General features: G+C 43.4%; 2 protein-coding genes across 3 annotated transcripts; both read right to left on the bottom strand.

Moving 5' to 3' along the window:
- Window positions 1-140: 140 nt before the first annotated feature.
- C9H1orf52 (chromosome 9 C1orf52 homolog) lies at window positions 141-15294 on the bottom strand. The gene is made up of 3 exons (XM_032118729.1): window positions 14986-15294; window positions 14688-14895; window positions 141-13489 (listed from the first exon to the last, which is right to left on the bottom strand). The coding sequence occupies exons 1-3, from the start codon at window positions 15241-15243 to the stop codon at window positions 13401-13403; spliced, it is 555 nt and encodes a 184-aa protein (XP_031974620.1). The 5' UTR covers window positions 15244-15294; the 3' UTR covers window positions 141-13400.
- A 1228-nt stretch (window positions 15295-16522) lies between these two features.
- BCL10 (BCL10 immune signaling adaptor) lies at window positions 16523-22428 on the bottom strand. 2 transcript variants are annotated; one of them, XM_032118352.1, is made up of 3 exons: window positions 22288-22428; window positions 19870-20158; window positions 16523-18820 (listed from the first exon to the last, which is right to left on the bottom strand). In XM_032118352.1, the coding sequence occupies exons 1-3, from the start codon at window positions 22369-22371 to the stop codon at window positions 18456-18458; spliced, it is 738 nt and encodes a 245-aa protein (XP_031974243.1). In that variant the 5' UTR covers window positions 22372-22428; the 3' UTR covers window positions 16523-18455. The 2 variants fall into 2 exon arrangements, with proteins under 2 accessions (XP_031974243.1, XP_031974244.1); XM_032118353.1 differs by lacking the exon at window positions 22288-22428 and adding an exon at window positions 20492-21280.
- Between the last annotated feature and the right edge of the window lie 1194 nt (window positions 22429-23622).

The raw sequence follows: 23622 nt of genomic DNA, 5'->3' as shown, positions 1-23622 counted from the left end.
GCCCCTGTTAATATTGAACAGGAGCTTGTAATGCCTGCAGCCCCTTAGCACGGCTGGCTCTGCCAGGCCACCCAACACAGTCCAGGCCATGTTGCAAGGTACATCTATCATTAATCACATTATGCACAGGGCCTTAAAACCTGCTGCATATGCAAAGTTTATTTATTAAAAATCCTGCAAAACTTACAACACACTAAGATTATCTTGAATGATTTCCAATCACCTACTATCAGCCAACAAAATGCCAGATTGGGGGAACACAGTTAATGAGCATCTTCTTAGGAACTTTGAGAAAGTGGATTCCCGTTTGTTCCACTTCTAGCATTAGAAATAGTGATTTTTCAAATCATCAACTTCCAAACTCTGAGTTTCACATGAGAGCAAAGTACAGAGGACTTCTAAATGTGGTATCAGGAAAAGCAACATATAGAAAGAAAAGTGGAAACATTCTTAAATTGAAAGACTGATCCTTTTTAAGAACTGTATATAGTGTGCTGTGCTCAAAGTACTTGACTTAAGATAATCATAAGGATGCCTTAAAGATGTGTTTTCATCATCTTAAATTTTAAGTTTCTGTAGGCAAAATCTGGCAACGACATTCACAAGCTGAAAAGACCTATTGTTCTCTTTTATGTAAGCGAAATAATTTTATTCCTCAAAAAACTTTACATGTGTGCATGTAAGATAATTTCATTATAGTTATCCTGTATATTACAAAGCCAAAATAAAAGGGGGGGGGGGGGCAGGGGGGAGCCAGAGAAACACAGCGTATCACCTCAGGCTGCTGGGAGATCTGTGGAGTTTCATATGCGAAATGTTCTCTTTTTTCTCGCCACTGTGTGTGCATCAAACAGAGCAATCAGAGAAGTTAACAGTAAGAAACATGGAGGGTTTTTTGCATGTCCTGGAGTGCACCTATCAAGTAAAACTGTGTTTCATCAGAGAAAAAGGTTTTCCTGCTTTGGACAGCCAGCATGGAATACATGTTTTGACCTGATGAGCTTTCTTGACTTGTAAAGAGCAGTGCAGCAAGGAGATTAATACTTGAGCCAGCTGACTGCAGCAGGGAAAGTCCCTTATTTGCAAACTTGCCAGAGTTGCTACCTACCATCTGCTGACAGCTTGCTCCCAGCACTTGCTCACTGCTGTGATAACAAGGAATGGCAAAAGCACAGCAGCTCATGGGAAGGTGCTACGGTCAAGCTCCTTTTAATTATTAATGTCCATCATAACATTCAGTCACTCCTGGGAGACAAAACAGAATCCAAGGAAATGGAGGTGAAAAATAGATTTTGAATCTCATTTGTGCTCCCTTAATCACACATGCCCTCCATTTGCTCATATTCAAATCCATCTGTGTTTAAATATCTCAAGTTATATGGTCCTGTTATTATTCCAACAACCTCACTGGTCATGTGGTTAGGAAGCATTTCCAAATACTTAACCCAAATATTAGTCAGCTGTTCTATCTCGTCGTGTCTCATATGATGTATTGGTGTAATGTCCTGCTGGTCTTTTGTGGCTGCTCAGACCATGGCACATGGTTCTGGGTCACACCTTCCCCTGCCCAGCCTAGCAGACCACACCACTGGAGGCAGAGGTGACACCAGGCACTGGCACAGGGACCACCAGCCAGTCCTGCATGGGTTCCTCTGAGCTTCCAGGAATATTACCTGCACAATAAAATATATATTCAAATGCAATTTAGTCTTTCAAGTAACTGAAAATCAGTTTACTTTTCACTTTGAAATATTGTCTCCATGGGAGTGGAAAGTCAGTGTGTCTCAGCTGATTTCAAGTATTTGGGAAAGGCTACCAAAGGCTTCTGTGCTTTCTTGAGCGGGCACTCACAGTAAGGGCACTCTTCAGGTGAGATCTGTTAGAGGAGTGTGAGCTATTGAAAATATTCAAAATATTTACATTCTTTAGTGGATAGAAGCACTACTTTATCCTAATCTCATCTCTAATTACTTGAGTTTCCAGCTATGCCACAGCATAATCTGTGTAATGTTCACAACAAAGAGTCACAGCATTTTAATACAACAAATTTCACATGGATATCACAATACTGGGGATTTTGAAAGACTGTGTATATCTAATAGAATACATCCATTTTTTAATGTATATTTCTCCTTATTTAACCTCTCAACTTTCCTCTTAGTGCTAAAATTTGTTTCCTAAATGCCATATTCTTCTCCAGAATAACAAGACTCACTGGTATGTAAAAAATAATTATTTAAAGTTAAGCTTCTGGGTTTTTTACGTTGAGCTGTGAGATCTAAAATGACGAATTTAAAAATATATCTATTTTTTGATAGGTTTAACTTTGAATGTTTCCAAACACCAGTTTCTGCTCTGAAACATCGTGTCCAAGGTCATTTTCAGTGTTCTTCCACTTTTGTCTGGCAAATTCCCCTGTTGGCTATATATGAAAGAAACACATTTAAGCCGGATATACTGAGTGTAAAAACAGAATTTGCATGGGAGGGACAAGGGCAGAGGGAAGTCTGAAACTAAAATCACTCCAAGTAGCTTATTCAAACTGTGTTTCCAAGGTGACAAAAAACCCTTTATTGCAAGGTTGCTCATTTATGTTGTACAGTTGCCAGGATTTTGATCTAATTTTTAGTACTGAAGAACTAAAATTATCCCACTTCTTCTCAAAATAAAACGCAACCAAACAAAACAAAACAGATTTTAACTGTGTAGTGCCTTCTGTCTTCAAAACTGGCAACAAAAGAAAACCAGGTCAAATTGTAGAGCTGCCAATTTTAGCATCCCTTTGGAAGATGTTTTCCCAAATAGCACATTCTAATCAAGCATGCAGTTCATCAGGTGTCACAGGCTAAGTTATGCACTGAAACCCCATTGCCAGTTTGCAGCCTTTCTGAGTTGGCACCTTGCACACGCGTGTGACAGACAGGACCCCACCTGGGCAGCTATTGGTGGGGCAAAGCAGGCTGAGAAAGGAAAACCCGGGGGAAACATACCCTGAATGTGCTCCTTCAGATCTTCATACATGTGTTTCAGGAAAAAAAAGATCCCTAAGCAAACACCAAAGACTGCATCCTGCACAGTTCTATGAACAATCCCAAAACTGACAGATCAGTTCGGCAACACTGCTGAGGCAGTAAAGTGGATGTCTTGTTAACTACAGTATCAAGTCTCAGAGCTTTAACACCTGAATATCATCAACACCTCGTCCCAGGATTCAAAGCCCTCTTTTGCGCAGCAGGTTGTCCTTATGGACAAAAACTGGGATGTTTCTTTTTCTTCCCCAGTCCTGCCCCTTCCTCTTATCAACATCCTGCTCTCACAGAGAACACTCCAAAATTTGACTTCAGAGTCATCTTCCCCCTCCACTTTGCCTGCTTCTGAAATACAAGAAATCAACTAATGCTCTAAGCTAGCATATTTTTCCTTTCTAAAGAACATATGGGCTCAATGAAGACCCTTAGGTATTTACCTGCTTTACCTGAAGAACCACAGAGAATGATGCCCCCCCCATAGTTTTACCTCCTGTCTTTCCACTATCACTTCCTTCCCCTCTCTTACTCTGTCACAGCTGAGCTTACTGCAGGGGTTTGGGACACTGGGACAAGTGCCATGACACAGCTCCACTGAAGATTCATTTCCTGAAGCAGACCTTCACCATCTCTAGACCTCACATCCACTGCAACCCTCACACACCTCTTCCTTGGGCCTTGGGAGGGCTTTGCTCATAATGCTCCCAGGACACTGAGCTTTGCCACTCACAGGGGCATAGCCCTATCTAGATACGAAAATGGGTTTATCAGTCTTTTGTCTGTCAGTTACTTAAAACAGTCTTAGCAGTCAGCAACCTCTGAATGTACACAGGTTGATCACTCCAATGGAAACCTATTCCTCCAGGATTCAGTGTGCACAAGGAGGCAACATGCGGGGCTGGTTCTGCTGACTGCCCCCACCTCCTCTGCCCACCCAGTGACAACCAGCTTGTGACTCATAAAGGCATCCTGGTCTCCAGTGGTGTTTCTGGTTCCACACACCATTTGAGAAGGACAACAGTTGTTAAGGAGGACTGCTTCCCAAGCAGGCATTTCCTTTGCTGCTGACAGGCATGAGCTCCGTTACTTCCCATGCTCAGGCTGCTGTTGCCTTAGAGACCAGAACCAACTAAAGAAGAATCTGCTCTTCCCAGGCACCAGGGTTTCCTACAAAACTGACTGATGTTCATCTTTCACCACTAAGAAGTTCTCACCTTGTAGCCACTGGAGACTACTGCCAGGCAAGACAGCCAGTATCAGAGTGAGCATCCACTGCTTGTGCAGAAGCAGAGGGGCAGGAACTGCAGGTGTGATGCTGGAGTGCTGCTCATGCACTGTGGGAAGCGAGACGGACACACGGGGAGCAGGACACCAGTGCCTGCTTTGCTCCATCGGCCTGGCTGTCTTCCCAGGTAACAGGCAGGACACCAACTCCCCCTGCTTTGCTAATTTGGGGTACTTCCCAGAAACTCGAAGTCAAACTACTTGGCATTCACTGTGCCACGTCTTGCCAGAATTTAGTGTGGAATGTTTAGGAATCCCAGTATGAAATGTTCCCAAAACATCAAAGAAACAGTGAATTATCTATTTTAATACATCTGATTCAGCAAACACTGTGGAGCCAAGTGTCTACCTCAAAGCACACTGCACGTGGTGTGAAAATGTGTGCTTTTCACTGTCTGAAAAGCACAACCATCTCCCCTACCTGTCCATACGAGATTACAGGGAGGGAAGTTCCCAAGGCTTTTAGCCCAGTCAGCAGGGGCAACCCCTACCTTACTAAGGCAGCTATGACACTGCAAATCTGTCCATCTCAGCCCCTGCCACGCTGGCTTGTGCTCTCCCTGGCAGATTTGTATAGAAAATGTATATATTTAAAATACATTCACAAGTGTTAACCCGAAGCAGAATTTTTCTTGCTTGTCAGCAAAGAACATCTGGCAATGATCAATCTCTCTCTCCACCTTGCCCAAATGTCTTCAGGGAGAAATGAATCTTTTAAGACATCTATATTAAAATGAAAAAATGCATTTGTGAGCTTGCAAAATGCAGTTAATTTTTCCTGAGAAGAAAGCATAGAAAGGTAAAGGAATCCATTCTTTCTAGGAGTAAAAAAGACATGTATCCCTTTCCTTACTCTGCTGCAAGATGCACAAAAAGGCTCCAGCCCCCATCAAGAAACAGAGGCTCAGTGCTATTGTCCCAGCACTGTAAATTCACATGTGCAATTAGCTCATAAACAGCAGATTTTCCACTGCCTGTGGTGGGATTCATACATAGCTGAATTTCATCCACACGTGTAGGTTCTTGCAGGAATGAATGCAGTGCCTATAAGGACAACTGTTGCCATTCTGGGAACCCACAAACAATGATCAGTGCTGCAATTTACTCTCCTCCACCACCCTTTGTAATGTAAGAGCCAATTATATTCACAAGAGTGAATCAATTACTATGAAAGACACAATCTAAGATGAGGAAAAAGCTGACTTTAGAAGGCGATACTGGCGTGCTACCAAGAGCATAAACATTGAAGAGAGCTGTGTTTTCCCCAGCAGAGTGTATTTTGGGGATGAAGATGTGTGTTGGAGGGGTTGGGGCGCAGAGCGAGCAGGGCCCTCACACGGGCAGGGTGTGCCTGCCCAAGTATTTTGGTTTGGAGCAGGAGGCAGCTTTTGAAGTGACTCTCCCTATCAGCCTGGCAGACTCCACTTTGGTTTCCAGAGTGCACCAGCTGGATTCCTTTCAGATGAAACTCAAATCAGAGGATGCACTCTAGGAGTGCATTGAATGCACTTGGCCTGCTGCTGGGCGTTGCTCCTGTGGGAGCAGAACTGAGCTAGCCCACAGCATGGACTAGTTCACATTACAGGCACTCTCCTACTGTGCCAGTGACTTACTAATACAAATGTAACCAAAGATTAAAGAGCATCCTTTAGCATGATATCAGAAACAGAACTGGTCACATAGAGCTTCCCCAAAACCCTGTAGCACTAACCAGGAGAATCAGTAAACCTTATTCTTACAAAAACAGAAGAGCTACTAATTTAGCAAACAAAAGCCATATGCAATACAATTGAGAAAAACAAACAAATGTTCAATTGGAACCGATTCCCCGAAATTGATTATTTCCCAAGCACCAAGGAAGCAAATTTCCCAGCTGCGACTATTTCAGGTTCTTTATGCTCAAGTGTGTATGCACAATCCAGGATAAAAATACAGTTCTGACAGAGAATCTGGGAGAGTTTCATGGGAATTAGCGTTGTTATTAAATGTGATCATTTTTCAGGTGAAGGTCAGCAGAATGCTATTAAAATCTAAGGGATTTTTGCAGCATGAGAAGGAAAAGCAAAAATCAGGGTCTACAAAATATTCCCAATATAAACCAACTGATTATTTTAAGCCCCTTCATGTTATTTACTTAACTCTGAATTTCAGAGCAATCCATGAAGACAGCTGTGTCACCCCCAGCATTACTGTCCTGCTGCAGCCAAAGCAGGCATCAAGTGAAGTTTCCACCTACCATGGGGCATATCCAGCCCTGGAAACATCTGCACTATAAGCAAATTACATTAGGTATTTTCACAGTGAATAAGACCATTATCTTTCAGCTTCGTATGTTGCCAAAATCCTGTGAAAAATTAAATGAGGTCTTTTAATTAAAAGCCTAAACACATACAGTGGGTTGATTCCATCTCTAGGACCCCCAGTGCTTCCCTTGAGTATAATGGTAGTTTCTTTTCATTCCTTTTGAATAGCCTTGAGAAAAAAAAGTTGGTTTTAAGGACTAATTTAACTTCTGAGTGAACTGCAGGGCCTGACTGTTAAATGCTGTCCAGAGTTACCCCAGTACAGCAGCAGCACAATCCTCAGCATAAGTCTGTTGCAACGAAAGTTGGATGCAGTGCACAGTAGCAGGTTCTGTGACCAGACAAACTGGCTTCAGAAATTATGTCTTTTCCTGTCATTTAGTCTAGAATTAGTTAATTTTTTAAAAATTACATTACATGGGGTTTTTTTTCTCCCTTGGCTATGCTACAACCAAAGAACCAAGGCAAATGCTAAGGTAAATCCCATTTTATAACCCTGAATATGTCATCCTGAGCCACATACACCTGTGCTTACACAGGAGCCCTTGCTCTGTGTGAACACAAAACTATGGACCATGGAGCTGCTAGAGAGGGTTATATGCTTCCCCAAAATGAAGAAAGTTAAACTCTCTTGTTTAACTGCATGCTTTTGCTGATTTCTACTGATTCACTAAAGCACCAAGCTGCCAGCACAGGCAGAAGGGCTGGTGGGGCTGGTTGCATCACTGCCTCCCCTTCCAGCACTGTTTTAAAGCCAAGAAGTCTGACAGGAATGGCGTGGGCCTGGCTGGCCTGGGGCAGCCAATGGGCTGGGTCACCTTGGGAAGGCACATTCCAGCCTTACTTTTGTAACCTTCTATGAAAGAAGGTTAGAAGTCCACGGTATAATAAGAAAAATGCAACTTTTCAAAGCCAATTCTTCCTCACTTTCTTATTTTACAGAAATAAGGAGTTTTTCTTCAGTATTCTTAAATTTAAACCAACTACACCTTTTTCAAGCACAAGATCACAAACCCGTTTTTGGGCTTTTCTAAGTTAGAAACTTGGAAACTCTGTAATTAGTTTGTCTGAAATAGGCGTTTAGCATGACATTTAACCATTCACTATTTTCATATTGATTTTCACTGCTTTGTTGAAGACAAACACATTTGACTAAAATTGGGTGCCAAATAATTTTTTCATCATGATCCATCAATGGATGAATTATTGTTTTAAAGAGAAACGATTACAGTAACTCTCCCCACATAACATTCAAAAATCATGTGAAATTTACAGTGCAAAAGCTGTTTAAAATGCCTTTGTCTAGAACAAGATATCAAGAAAGTAAACAAAATAGATGTGTACTGTTTCAAGAGACACTTAAGCATTACAAAGAAAGCTAGAGGGGAATTGAGTTCTGTAGTTTAGAGCTGAGCTGCAGATGATTCAACAGGCTCTGTGCCAGCAGTAACAAAAGCGCTCTCTGCTGGAGCAGCACAGCTGGAAAACCTGCAAACAGGCTTTATATAGATACTTAAAAAAGAGTAAGTTTTCAAAGTGGAAGCAGTATTTCATTACTATTGTCAGATACAGCTTCCTTACAAGGATCCAAGAGCCACGCACAAAGGTTCCTGTGAGAACAAGTCACTAATGGTAAGCAAACCTTAGATCTTGTACAAACCCCAGAATTCTTAACTATTAAACCAGTATGTTTTAAACTAGTCCTTGCCATTGCCAACCTTGTAACTACGTTAAACAATACAACTCACTGAAACATTTCAGACAATGTATAAGATCTTAGTCTCACAAAATACAACTTTATCAGTCCTAAGGAAGGGATTACAATGGAAAGCGACACATTTCTCAGCCAGACACCTAATAGAGAAACTTTTTCTTTTTTTAAAAAAAAAACCCAACTCCTCCTTTAGGTCTTCATTAAGTAATAGTGATCCTTTCTGCAAGGGAAGTGAAATTAGTCTCTCGTATTCCCTGGCCTGGTTCCTCAAAACATCCCTTACCAGCCTGTGTCAGAGAGGTTCGTTTTTTAACAAAACTGGACTGTGTTCTGCTTCCAACAGAAAGGCTCCCCAATGACTTTTGCTGTGAGCCTGCTGCTGGCAAGGTTGGTTGGTTGTTTGGTGGGTTGGTTTGAGGAGAGCGTGTTAATCCTCTCCTGAGAAGTTCTGTGGTTTAGGTTTAACTCCTCGTTACACTTTCCTGGGGTTACCCTGTATTAATGCTGTATTTGTTTCCGTATCAGTCCATCCACAGCAAGAAACATATGGTGGGAGAAGTTATGGGAAGGGATGGGAAATTAGGGTTTGCTCCAAAGAACAAGTTTACTTTGTTAGAAGACAAGCAAATAGAGAGTTCTGGTGTTGCTGCTCACAGTTACAGCAAAGCAAATACATCTTTGTCTTCTGAAGCTACTAAGACTAAAGCATTCTAAAGATGAAGACCACTTCGTCTTCTAAATGAAGGACCCAGATAAAATTATTTGATAAGGCCTAAAAACGCTTATCTCCATTCATTGAATTCATTGCATTCTTCCATCAATCCAGCTCCACAAGCACTGGCTTCCCTGAAAATTCCTGCTTTTGTCAGAAGTGCCCTGAAGAAAACAGTTCAAAGGAACCAGCAGCACAAACCCATTCCAGTCTCTGGTGTGACTCTGCCTTCCAGCCCCAACCAATCTTTGCATATTTCTGACAGTGACACAAATTCTGTGGACTCCTCTGAAGATGATATTGTTCCTTTTGGTCTGTGATACTCTCAGCATAAAGAACTAGCTCACTGCAATCTCTACCACTCCATTATTCCTGCTATTTCTTGGCTCCTAATTATATGACTTTCAGACTGTTACAAAGCACTCCACTGCTACCAACATGTTTGTCTCACAACAGAACTATTCCCTGAGATTCCCATGTCTCACAGGAAGCCTCCTGTGCAATAAAACCACAGTATTTCTTTTCAGCAGTTTTCTATATTCTGCCAACATTTTGTTGCACAGAAATGCTGCTTTTGCTTCAGTCTTGACATTCTGAGACAGGCACAGCCTGCCCAGCTAACCACTGCCTCTTGCTGCATTATTTATTAAGCTTCACCTCAGTCAGTGCAGCCAGAAAATGCCTTTGGCAGTAATGGAATCAGATTTCTTAGCAAGGTGCCTCCATTTGCTCAAGGGTTTTCTACACATCTTATGCTAGTATTTCTGAGAATTCTTTTCCTCTGTAACATTTTCCCTCCTGTGAATTACAGAGGAGTGCACCCCCTCCCGAGCATGCCTGGACAGCCATTCCCACTCAGCTGCTGCAAGAGCAATTGGCCCATCAGCAAGGTCACCTCTGCAGGGCACTGATACCACCATGCTTGTGCCCATGACTGAGGGTCCTGGGATTTGTCCAGCTATTGGGAAAACAACCTTACTGACTTTTCCAGTCTAACAAAGCATTGTGGGTATCCTTAAACAACATTTCTCAAAACGGAAATGGTGCACAGCTGTAGCCATTGCCAGGGGTCCCTTTCAACTGGTACAACCATTTATCCTACAAGAACACACAGTTCAGCTGTAATTATCTTCCATGTTTTTAAAACAGTCCTGCACCGTTCTCACATCCAATCCACACCCAAAGCAGAAGTACAAACCTCTGTGACCAATGGCCAAAGGGGCCTGGATAAAATCAGCAAGCTAACACATAAACAGGAACAAGAACCTTTCAAGCCTGCAAAGAAAATCCAAATTGTATTATGCTGGTGACTGAAAGCATTGCATCTTTTTGTCCTGATTCTGCCATGATTCTCTAAGATTAGCAAGCGGGCAAAGGAGCTTCCTGTCACTGGAGTGGCCAGCACTGCACAGCTTCTCTTTTCTCCAGTGATAAAAATGCCTCTTCCTGTGCTGATTCCAGGTTCACAGTAAATTACTCTTTATGGAACACACCACATTTCTCTGGATTCACTTTCATATTGGCAGCACTAAGCTTATCACAAACTATTTGTAAATGAATCAGTGTTTCAAGAGCAGTAGTCTGCATCAAGAATAGGAACAGCAAAGTAACAGAGGGATGCCTTCCCACAACCTCCCTGTCAGCACTTCTGGGAAGAAGTGCTGCCTGCCATTATCCTCAACAGCTGTACTTCTATACTGATGTGAATTCTTCTTTTCCAGATCATCCTGCCTTTCTCGGTAAGCCAAGTACTGCAGCTGCTCTTGTGCCAGCATTGGAAGCAACACAATGTGTTCATTGCAAATTAATTGCCTTCCAGACACTGTTTTTCTGATTTTGACAAATTTTTAAGAGGATTTCCTCAAATCAAACCTGTATGCATTTTTTACTACTTTTTTTCCCATTATACATAATGACTGTAATCGGATTTGATTCATCATAAAAACAGTAGAATGATGAGTTAATAGAGGACTAATTTTCAAAGGCAATCTTCCCCATTTGTCAGCAGGGGTGTATGTTCACTGTCACAGTCTTCTTTTGAAAGACAATCCAGGATAAACTGTTCTATAGTCAGAGATTTCTTGAACATCTGAGCTATCAGTTTAAGTTTAGTTGGTGTTCACTCTATGTTTCACAGATCCTGATGCATAGACAAATTTTCATTATTAGCTGTCCAAACCTGAAGAAAACCTCTTAAGTCTGTTTCTTGAAGTCTTTTGAGTTGCTTCAGAAGCTGCAGCACTGTACCACTTCTCTCATCATCTTTTCCTGAAGAGGATGGACTAAAGCATCTTTACCAAAAAACTTCCAGCTACAGAACCAGCTTCCTCAGATAACTCAGCTTCACACAGGCTCTCACAGACTTGTTTCAGATGCCTTACTTCAGAAAAAGACAAAGAGTTGTTTATACCATTTCTCCTGAACAGGGAAGCTGCTTATAATGAAGATTCCCTCAACCTGCTAACAATACAATTAATTGTTCTTCTCCCAGGCTAGACATGCTGGTTTTTTCCTTGGAAATTGAGTATCAGATAGTGTTAACTTCAAGACAACTGGATACTACATATATCATATGGTCTGAAAACAAAAGAAGCAACTGGCACGGTAACTTCCTGAACTGCCCTGTAGAACAGCAGAGCAAAAAATACACAGACAAAAGCCTCCTTGGTCACAGCAGTCATGGGAATGCATCCGAATTCCAGAGCTGGTGACATTAACCTTCAGCTGTAACATTCTTCAAGGAGCAATTCACTAGCAAACAGAACTACTATAAGAATCAAAAATGCAGATGGAGTATTTTGAGAAACCCTACAGAGAGCTGCCACTCCATAAGCTTTGCCATGACAGTGTCCCTCATCCTAGACCTTGCTAGGACACTGTCTGGTATCTGCGTTTGTGCTAGGAAAGGTGGGCACAGGGAACCCTCAGCTGTGTCAAGTACCATTTTTTGAACTGTTTCCAGACTAACGGCATGGAATGGGTGGAATATATCACAGATTTGGCCCCACAGCCTGTGAAACTGGCAAGGAGCAGCTGCAGAGTCTGCAGGTAGACAAGGATCTAGAGAAAGCATTATCACACTGCCAAGGCTAGAACTGCACAACTTATTAATAACCTCATATATTCACTAAAAATTAGTACACTTTTCTATATATGAAGGTTAAAAAAAACCCTCTTAAAATCACTTAAAAAATATTAACATCATATTAGCACATATGCATACAGAATCTGTTCTGCCAAAGTAAAGCTAGTCCAAGACAGAAGGAAAATAGAAAACACCAATTTTTACATTAAAATTTAAGTACATAAACTTCTATTAGTAAGCCCTAATATCACTGCAGACTTTCTAAGGCACAGAATCTTTATCTGAAAATATACAGCAACCCTTTCTCCAATCCAGTACCAGCTGGTACCCTGTCACATACAAAAAAAACCTATTCAGCAGCATACCACAAATGCAGCATATACTGACTAGCACTTCGAGAAGATTACCAACTGTTTGTACTGAAATAAATACAATTTGGCAGCAGAGACTATCACAGCTTTGTCATAATTTTTGCCCACATAAATATCTTGATTCTATTTTCTGTTTTGAGAATACATTACATGCTTCAATTCTCCCTCCATCAGTTAGTCCTGTGTTTCACTGATGAAAATCCCATAACATCAAAATAATCATAAAATATTAAACTCCATTTTTAGATCCATTTTTTTTCAGTTTGTAGTTGTGTATTTATTTAAACAAAAAAGCCCTGAGAAATCTGTTAAGCCACAGATCAGTGAATGGCATATAATACAGAATTCATTGCTCCTATTCACCAAGCATGCAATGTAATATTTATACCCAGATGTTTTCAAATGTAGTTTTATTCCAGTGACTATTTGCAGTCTATACATACATTTAAAAACAACGTTATGTGAACATATCACAGACCAGTACCTAAAAAATCTTTAGTATATACTCCTTTATAAAAGGTTTTGACACAATGGAAAAGTCAGTCCAGAAAAACTCATGTTACCAGGCTTCTTGATAAACAAAATACTGTGAAGCCCTGTAACCTGCATGAGCACAAGTATCCATGGCAATGGATCTCTCTTCTAAATCCTTGTTTTAAATAAACAGGTTTAAATTTTGTTCAGTAAACAAGTTCTACCACAACACTGTCCATTTAATTTTGTGCTTTCCAAAAGGCAAGCATACAACAGAAATAGAATTCCCTACCCAATACGAGAGAGAAATGCAGTAAACACGTATCTGTTTCCCATTCCAGCAGAGGAATCCAAGTTCCTTGAAATTCTCGTTATGTTTTGTGTGTTGCAGTATCCCCACTGTAACAATGTTTAAATCCAAAACACCTTGCTTATACCTTCTTCTTCTTCTTCTTTGCCTGCTCTCCAGACTCTACTTTACGTTTCTTAGCAGAAGCTGGTTCATCATCTTTTTCACCATCTTTAAATAAAAGAGAGAGTTAATCAAAGTCAGCAAAGACAGTTTTTTTTGCCTTAAACACCATCCTGTCTCAGAACAATTGACTTAACCACATCTGAGATGCCTGAAAAAAAGACACTGTAGTATTAACTGACAACATCTTCATTTTTGGAATGCAGACAATATGTGGACAAAACAGGAATGGTTACTTCTTATTACTACCACAAACCACTGCAGATAACTAAGAAGAGGCTTTATGCTACTGTACAGTACCTGTTCTAAAAAAATATATTATTTGATTAGCTAATAGAAAAAGCTAGAAAATTACATTTTTGAAGCAGGAAACAATGTCAAGGTCAATCAACTTTTTATCTTCCTACTTCAGATGAAGGCTGACTAAGAGAAATGCATGAACAGGGAAACATATAGAACACATGGAGCAAGACAAAAATTGCTACTGGGAAAGAATACGCAGAACCAAAAAAGGCACAAGACAACAAAAAAATCCTTTCTTTGCAAAAGGTTTGTAGACGATTTTACTGGTTAACAAAACCATTATTGGGTGTTCTGAAAGCCCAGAATTTCTTCTTCTGGTTTTGTTTTCTTGACTGTTGCTGGCTATTCTCTTTCTCCAGCAATTAAAAAAAAAAAAAAAATTCTCCTACCCGTCAAATATTTCTTTACTTCCTAAATTACCATTACAGCTTGTACCATCATTTAAAGTGAAGAGGACAGTAAATATTTTCTTCAGTAATCTGTCCCACGGACATTCTATTTAATTCCTCTCTTGGGCCCCAAGTTTTGCAAATGTTACAAAAATAATCTGACCTACATCTGCAACTAAGGTCAACACAGCACCTGAAGCTCATACTACCTTCTGTTTTAGCAGCACCATGACTGAACCTGTTGGTTTCACAGAACTACGGTGCTACAGACTCTAATCCTTCCCTGCAAATGGCAGTGGGGCAGAGGAGCAGAGAGACTGCTCGAGGGTCTGTGTTGGTTCCAGGAAAGCCAAAACACCGGCACTACAGTCCACCCATCCCTGCAGCCAAACCGCTCTGCCCTTGGGCAGCAGTGGATGCAGGAGAAGCCTGCAGAGCTTCCTCGGAGCCCAGGGAGAGCTCCGGCCACAGAGCACTCAGGGGACCCGCCCAGCTCGGCTCTGGAAGCACACACAGCCTGAGCAAAGCGCAGCCGCCTCACGCCAGGGCCTCACCCGACTCCAGGGGCTCCTGCTCCTCGTCCGGCAGGAACTTGGCTTTGCCGGCCTGGCGGGGCGCGTCGTCGCCATTGTCCTCGTAGATGTTGGACCACTTTATGGCCATGTCGAGGGCAGGGGCCGCCGCCGGCGGCTTCTCGGGCGGGCTGTAGGTCTCCGGCGGGGGCACGGCGTTGCTCCTCCACACCTTGAACTCCCTGGGGGGCTGCGGGAGAGAGCAGAGCACCCGTCACACCGGGCCGGGGGGCCCGGGGCGGCCCCAGCGCCGCCTCGGTTCACCCCGCGCCCCACGCACCTCCTCGGGCGCCCGCAGGACGCGGCTCTCCCAGTCGATCTCCTTGTTGAGAGGGTTGTAGAGGAAGGCGGGCGGCTGCGACACCCGACGGAAGAGCTCGTCGGGCGGCGGCAGCCGCGGCCGCCCCGGGCTGCCTCCCGAGGCCGCGCCAGCCGCCGCCGGGCGCTCGTCGGGCTGGGGCTCCTCGGGCTCCGAGTCGGAGCTGGAGCTGCCGTAGGCCGCGAAATAGCCCAGCGGGTCCTCCCCCTCCGCCGCCATGGCGGGGCAGCGCCTAGCACCGCCCGCGGAAACCGCGCCCGCGCCGAGGGTTCCGGCCCGCCGCGCCCCGGGCGAGCCCGCGGCTGCTGCCGGGGCGGGCAGGGCTCACGGCGTAGCCGGGCTGCTTGCCTTCGAGTGACCAGACACCGAAAATCAGACACGAAACCGAGCCAACCTTCATTTCTCCCTTTTCACAGCTGCAGGCTTAAGTGGAGGTTTTCCTTAATGTCTGATCACCGGCTAACCTAGGGCAGGCACAGCGCTGACCATCACCTATCCAAAACAGATTTTTCAAGTTTGTTGAAAAAAGTTTGTACTAGACCTTCCTTGTGACTGACTCATACATACATTACTGCATCGGCTAAAATACTGGTGCTGTTCAAAGGGGATGAAGCTGAGTCGGGAGGTTTAGGCCGCACATCAGGAGAAGCTGCTTCACCCAGAGGGTGGCTGGGCCCTGGAACAGCTCCCCAGGGCAGTGAGCACAGCCTGACAGGTTCAAGAAGTGTTTTGACAAATGCTCTCAGGCACATGGTGTGACTCTTGGGGTGTCCTGTGCAGGGCTGGGAATTGGACTCAAGGGTCTTCATGGGTCCTTTCCAACTCAGCATATTCTATGATTCTATGTTCAGATTACTTATACTACCAGAAGCAGGATAAGGTCTGAGGAAGGGGTTTTGGTTATAATACGTTCAGTTCCTTCACTGTAAAGATACTAAACCATATCCAGCTGATCTCTCATAATCTATACCACGATCATTATTTTGAAATAAGCCCTATACACAAAGTACAATGAAAACAACCACTGAAGTGAGACACCACACTCCCTGCAGCATTTGCAAATCCTTTTTTGAGTCATGCTTCTCAACACTCAAAGTTTTTGTTTCTCCCCTGCTATCAATAAAAATAAAAATCTTAATTTAAGAATGAAGTCAAGATATGCGTGGCTGGAAGCAACTCTTCTCACATCCGTAGGAAGTCGAACTAGTCATTTGAAAAAAAAAAGCAAGAATCAGGGTGTAGTCACGAACTGCAGAAACTACTTAAGCAGCAGAGCTCTTGCTTTCACATGCATGTTTTCTTTACAGACTGCTCTTGAGTGTAGTCCTATGGGCACAGGCGTTTCACATTCAGTCTTTCCACCAAAGACAAACCTCTCTAAAAAGACAAGGAGAGCAAAAGCCTCCCGCACACACAAAACCAAAACCACACATCAAGTTAACGGCATGAGCTGCTCTTGCAACCTGTACATCTTAAAAATGAGAGAGGCAGACAGGAAAACAGGCAATTATACAAAAGAATTTATTCCAAAAGTTGTGCTAAAAAATATGTTTTAAAAATGCACATTATAAACATTTGGTAATACATTCATTCAAGGTCTTAGGTTCATAGGCTCTGCTGGGAGCGGTCCCTGCAGGATGGGGAGCAGCAAGGCAGCCTCCACCCTGAGCTGATGCATCTTCTCTGTCAAGGCCAACCCTGCTCACTCTCTTCTCTTTACAAGAACCCAGGAAGGGACTCAAGCCTAAGCACAGCTCTTTAAGTGGCTACAGAGGGCATTTAGATAAATCACTTTTTAGATGTCCCGAGTATGTGCAACTACAAGTTAATGGAAGAGAGGGAGTTCATCCTATGCTTAATTTCATGTTATAGAGCAAAGTTTTACTTGCATATTTAGGCACTTAATTTCTACAGTGCCATCTAATCCAAGCAGTTTCACTGAAAAGCATTTTCACCATCTGGAGAGTCTATGATTGTAGATGTAGACAAGAAAAACAAGGATTTTTATAAACACATCCTTCTCACATGTAAGATGTTCATATACTCAGGATGGAGTGTAGTTGAACATTGCATTTTATTTTAATCTATTTCCAAAGCCAGAATAATAATGAAAAACAATTTATAGAGACTATACTGAGGTCCTGCAGATGGCCTGTCTCCACAAAAGGAGAACAGTTTAGTAATTACCTGGGTGTGAATTGGAACGACATTACATGGCTATACACAGTATGAGAGCCAAAATAATTTAGGGCTTTAAATACAAACCTTTCAAATACACCGAAAACATCCTATCACTTTAAAGTGTAGTACTGCAGAACACAACTGTACACGTGTCCAAGCAAGAGTCCACCAGGTCATTTTGAAAGGATTATAGGCACCTGCACAAAAGGTAGGCTACAACTCGAGTATGAGAGGAATACAGTATGTTACATGGTGTCAAGAAATGAGAACCTTCCCATGTTGAAACAGTTTAAAATGCATTTGACTCTGAAAAATTTGAAATGTAAACCTGTCTGTCTGCTTTGAAGAGGAGGTATCTGAAGTGCCACATTTCCAAGAGTCCTTCAGGTAAAGATACTTTCTTGTCACACAACTTCTCCTCCACTTCCCTAGTGGGACAAAACATACAAGCTTTGTTCCTTAATAACATCCTACAATAATGTTTTCTTACAGCCCTCATGATGCTGTTAGAGCAGTTTACATTCCTTTTCCAGTACTAATGATAATCTATATTTAAAGTGCATCTCAAATCAGGAATCTTTAACTAATATATAAGAATAATATGCCAAGACCTGCAGAAGTATATTTGCAATACTGATCTCTTTTGATTTACCAGCAGGACAAAGTTCCCACAAGGAAGAGACTCCTTGCAAACAAGCATGGATTTGGCCAGATTTGTGAGGTTTTTTTTCAAATGGAGCAGCACACACATACATGGAGAGCACAGTTTATCCTAGTGAGAAACATTTAACTTGGTAAATGAGTTTAAGCTTTTTGGTAAGTAAGCTTAAGCTTTTAGTTCATGTTTTTTTTCCATACGCAGTATTTTTCCTAACCATCTTTCCCAGTTCACCCATCACAGAAACATTAAGAAAAGCTCATTTGTTTGTTTCTGTAGAAAGAAAAACCCATTTGTTCTATAATTCCAGCTGAAGTATCTGCAACTAAATGTGAAACCTTATACACACTGGTTTAAAAAAACAAACATTTGCTGGTATAACACCACAATATTTTGAAAAAAGCTCCTTAAAGAACAAAACAAACAAACAAAGTCAGGCAGCTCCAGCATCACACAATTACAAAATTAAAACAGAAATTGCATAGATTATTTCCTCCAATTTTTCTAACAGCTTGAAAACATTTTTTAGCCTTTATGAGACATCACACTAAGTTTCAGTACCATTCATATAAACAGACAAAAGTCACTATGTTCAGTGTGGTTGAACAGAACGTGATCTTAAAGGCAAAAAGCAATTGTCACTTGAACTGGTACATGGCTCTTGCTGGTCTTGGAGCTCTGGGGGCAGTGGGGGTGCACCAGGGTCTCCAGGCCCTGGGAGGGTGGCTGACAAAACACTGCTCTGTGAATTTCCCATCTCTGCAATTGGTAAATTCATTGAATGAAGAGAGACAGCAGACACAAATGCAGCAGTGCTATAATCTTCTTCTGGGTGATGTATCTGGGAAGATTCTTTGTCTTTTGTTTTATCCAAAAAATTTGATTCATCAGAAAATGATCTAGAGAGATTATTTGTTCCTCCACACAGTGAGGTCATACAGGTGCTGCAGCTTAGACCTAAGATGAAAAAACAGATACTGGATTTAATTACAGTATGGGAACGTCTTAAAACTGTGCTCTGATTTAGTATCAGTAAGACTGTCAAAGATCAATTGTCCATATTTTTAACAGACTAACTCTTCATCTCACCTGTAACATCCAGTATTCCTGACAAATTAAAGAGCAAACATGCAGGTTATTTAGTTTGATGGGAACAGTTTCTCTGTACTCACTATCAGATAGTACTTGACAAAGATGCACCCTAACTTAAGGTTCATTTTAGAAAGTCACTTTAGCTCTTCGGCCCAACTTTTTTTAGACTTGTCTCACTGTGTTCTTCAAACTTTTAAGAGCTTCACCTGATGGTTCTGCTCCAAAGTGGACAGCATTTGAAGGCTATTCTACCTGAAGCCAGAGAAAACTTCAGGCCCTCCATCTCTAGGGTTAAAACATATTTCTTCCTTCTTTATTTGCCTTTTGATGGGTGTGGAAGGGGAAGTAATGCTTTTGGTGTAGAAAGCCTATACTTTTTTTCCTCTGCCATAAAATATGAGTACACATAGTCACTTCAAGCTTTGGGTGTCAACAAAACCTCTAAACCTGTATGAAACAACACACACATGTATTTATAGTGCCTGATTTTAAGCTGTGGCATTGAAGGCATACAGGGGAGGTCTCCTCAAGTTGCATTTGATAGCATATCTTCTGCTGAGGCACAAAGTCTAACAAAACCAGAGCATCCTGCCACTGCAGCAAATAGCTTCAAGAGAAATGCAAGATGGAAGATAACCACCCATTTTTGAAAAGCAAAACTGAAAGGTGAAGACAGATTTATCCATCACAACAACACAATAGGGTTTTTTTTGCAGTTTGTTATTTATGATGGATATGTTCAGATAATAAAAAGGTATAGCCAGGATACATGCACTAGGATTTTAAACCTAAACTGGTGATATTTCCAAACATGTTGTTCCAAATACCAGAGGAAGACTTTAGTTTTGGACTTAATTTTGCAGACCCTCAAAATAAAACCTATGTCTTACACAACATTATTAAAAATTTGTTACCTTTAAGAGCTTCAAGCTTTTCATTTTTGACTTTCAACACTACATCAGTTATCTTTTGTAACAGGAAGTTTTGTGTTCTTTCTCGTCTGATAGATTCAATCAAAGTATCTAGTCCCTTTGGGTTTTCTGCTAAGTAGTCCAATAACTTCCCAGTTTTTTTCCTACTGGAAGATCGAGCAGAAATTTCTTCTGTGTCCTCCCTAGTGAGTATTTTCTTTGAACGTAGGTAATCAAAGTGTCTCTCGGCTATGATTTTATCACACAGGTAAGGACGCATCCTTTCTAAAGCCTGAAAAACAAAATGAACTAGTATTAGCCAACATTTCAAATTATTTAGAAGTCTGAGTTGGAACCTATATGATTTGATACGGGTTAGCAAAAGAATTTTTAAGGCTGCCACTGTGTTACTTAGTTGAGATTTTTCTCAGTGTAAGAAATATTTTTTTAAAAACTGATACCTAATTATCTGTTTCATTAGCTCTTTGACTGAACTCAGGAATTCCAAGGCTTGTTAAGAAATAAGGTGACTACTTATAGAAAATGTGATTACATAAAGTCTGAGGTTAGCACATTTCAAAACTGTCAAGTAAAAATGAAATGATACCAAACAGCACCTACTCACTTTGTCTACAGACACACTCATTTTCACTGATCATCTGATTGCCACATTTCCACATTGTTTGTATCCTTGAGGCACAACTCCAAAATACTGCAGTTATTGATGCTTTCTGTACATTGAGCAAAAGCAGTCTCAGAGCAAAAGCATGAATATACTCAGAGTTCAAAAGGTTTGCAAATAAACACCACTACTGACAAGTTCAACAGATTACTGACATCCAAAATACATGCACTTTCATCCATAAATATACATACTCTCAACAACATTAGTGGCTGCTTTTTGTCTTCTGCAACCCTACTTCTGTTATATGAATGATTTTGTATGGCTCACCTCCTCCTTCTCAGCTCTCAGCTGCAAGACTCCTCCTCAAGACAAGCTTACCCAGACCAAGATGTCCTTGCCAGTTTTAGCTTCCTGAGGTGAGCTGTCCCCTAACACACACAGTGCTTCTGCTAACACAGCACCCTGGCTTGCAGAGATCCCATCAAAGTTACCTGAACAGCTCTGAGAGAGCCAAGTGAATTTACACTGAACCAGCACATTGGATTGTGAAGCCACAACACTTAAAATCTGAGTGCAGAATCTCTGAAGTCAGATTAATTGGACTGCATTTTGATGATAAAATGAATGTTATCTGTTTCTACCTAAAGTTTCCATCGTGTCCTCCAAGTACTATGGGAGAACGTCTAAGATTAAGGGCTGAAGTGACAATCATGCACTTCTGTGAGATGCAGCTGTGGGTTCAGTCACTAAGCCAGACTAACATACTTATCATGTTTTATATATATATATATATATATATATATATATATATATATATATATATATATAGTCTGACTCAAGTAGTTTTTATCCTTTTGTGGTGAAACTACCCAAAGCCAGCTATTGCAGTATTACCCAGTGGTTCCATGGAAGTAAGTACTAACTTGAAAAACATGTCTCGTAGAGCTATGACAAAGCATTTAAAGAAAATCACTTATGCATAAAGCTAGAAAGAAACAAAAACCAAACTCCAAGGAGTCTTTACTGTATTTTAAAGGAACATAAATAAACCCCAACGAGTCAAACATAGGACACTGTAAATTACAAACAGAACCATGGACAGGCAATAAATAAATGATAAACTGTGATTTTACTTTTTTTTAAATTAAGCAATCACTTGTTGAGGTTGGTTAGCACATTGCTTGCTTCCCAGTCTCACAATGAGATAAATTAATCCAGAATGAATCAGGATGAAGTCTTGCCTCAGGTTCCAGACATCAGTGAATAAGTATGGAGGAAAAACCAGGAAAATACAGAACAATAAGCCTCAATTAAAAATATCTAAGCATACTCAATGAAGACATCCACGCTAAGGAAGAATTTTACTGGCACCAGGAGCAGCACATGCATTTTCAGCCAAGCTTTGGGTACCATTTTACTCATCCTGCCTGCTGCCTCCTGCGCCTCTCCGCGGCGCCGAGACACCGGGAGAGCCGAACCCTCGCAGCTCTGCCCCTGAAGCACAGGCCCGCACAGGGGCGGGCGGCTGACCGCACCGCAAAGCACGGCCGGGATCAGCGTCTGCGAGGCACGATCAGCCTCACACCGGGGGACCCCGGAGGGCACAGCCGTGCCCGAAATTCCCCGCCGCGTTCCCGGACGCGCCGCCGAGCCGCTCCCGTCCCTCCTGCCGCCCCCGCGCCGCGTCCCCCCGCCCGCTCCCGCAGCGCTTCCGCTGCCCCGCCCGCGCACGGGCCCCACTCGCCGCTCCGCGCCCGGCCCAGGCACTCGAGCGCTCGGCCCCGCCCTCCACTTACATCCTTCTTCACCTCCGCCATCTCGTCCTCCGTCAGCGGCCGCCCCGCGACCCCCGAACTGGACCACGACCCCGGGCCCTCCATGGCGGAAACCTCGGCGGCGCCGCTGGGGAAACCCGCACGGGCGGCGCTTCCGGCCGGGCTCCGCCCCCGCCCGCCTCCGCCAATGGGCGCTCAGGGCCGGCGCCCCGCCCCGCCCCCAGCTGGGACAAGGCGCGGCCCCGCCCCAGCTCGGCCCCGCCCCAGCTCGGCCCCGCCCCGCCCCGTCCCGCCAATGGGCGCTCGGGGTGTGCGCTACGCTCCGCCCCTCCCTGCCTCCGCCAATGGGCGCTCGGGGCCGGCGCTCCGCCCCGCCCTGCCCCGCCCAGTGGCGCGAGCGCGGCGGAGGCGGGCCCGGAGCGGGCGCGGGTCCGGCCGGTCTCGGCTCCTCTGGCCGCACGGGCCGGGCCGGGCCGCGCCGGGCGAGGCTCCTCTGGCCGCACGGGCCGGGCCGGGCGAAGCTCCCTCGTCACGGGAGCGCTGTGCCGCCGGGACACGGGCTGAAGCTGCCCCTCTCCGGCCTCCCGGGGACGTGTGGCAGCCCTTCCGCTAAAGGGTCTTGAGTGTGCGGAGCGGTGTCGGGGCCCGCAGCTCCCGGCGCGCACGCCGCGGCTCGTCCGGGTGCCGGCGCTCGTGAGAGCGGCTTTAGGGTGATGGGTGCTGCCGGGAGGCGCGGCTCGACCGCGGGTTTTGGGGACTGACGGTGTCCGAGCCCCCCCGCTGCACAGGGTTGTGCTCCACGGCAGCAGCAGCAGAGGGAGCCGCCTCCCCTGGGAACGGGCAGCAGCTGGAACTTCATTAATCGGTATTCTTGCAGCTGTCAAAAAGGGAACTCGGGCTATTTATGCACTCCTAAAATTTTCGTTTCCAGTAGATAAACATGAACATAAAGTAGAAGTGATCAACACCGAGGTTTACTGTCAATAAGGAAAAACTGTCAGTTTTATGGTAGTTTTACAGTTTTGCGAAGTTTCTGATTGACATGCTTTGTTAATGCAATCGTACTTGAAATATTAATTGTGACAATATCTATTTTACAGTGCTAGCAGTCCCTTTAAAATAAACATGAAGGTCCTGCCCAGAACACTTGAAAACTAAGGGACTAGGGACCTGGTGACGGGGCTGATTTCTGTAGAGCTGGGTGTTAAAATCAGGGCCAATCCCCAAACTGGTCACCAGGAAACGCCCAGCCAGCTCCGTTCCCTCCCACTGCTGTGAAGGTCACCTCTGCCCAGTGAAAACTCTTTCAGACTCACCCTCGGCACGCAGCCCTGACCCCTGGTCATTTGGCAGCAC

This window comes from Corvus moneduloides, chromosome 9, assembly GCF_009650955.1.
Source record: "Corvus moneduloides isolate bCorMon1 chromosome 9, bCorMon1.pri, whole genome shotgun sequence".
Classification (NCBI taxonomy): domain Eukaryota; kingdom Metazoa; phylum Chordata; class Aves; order Passeriformes; family Corvidae; genus Corvus; species Corvus moneduloides.
Note: the sequence above shows the minus strand (reverse complement) of the source record. Positions and strands in the feature narration are given on the sequence as shown.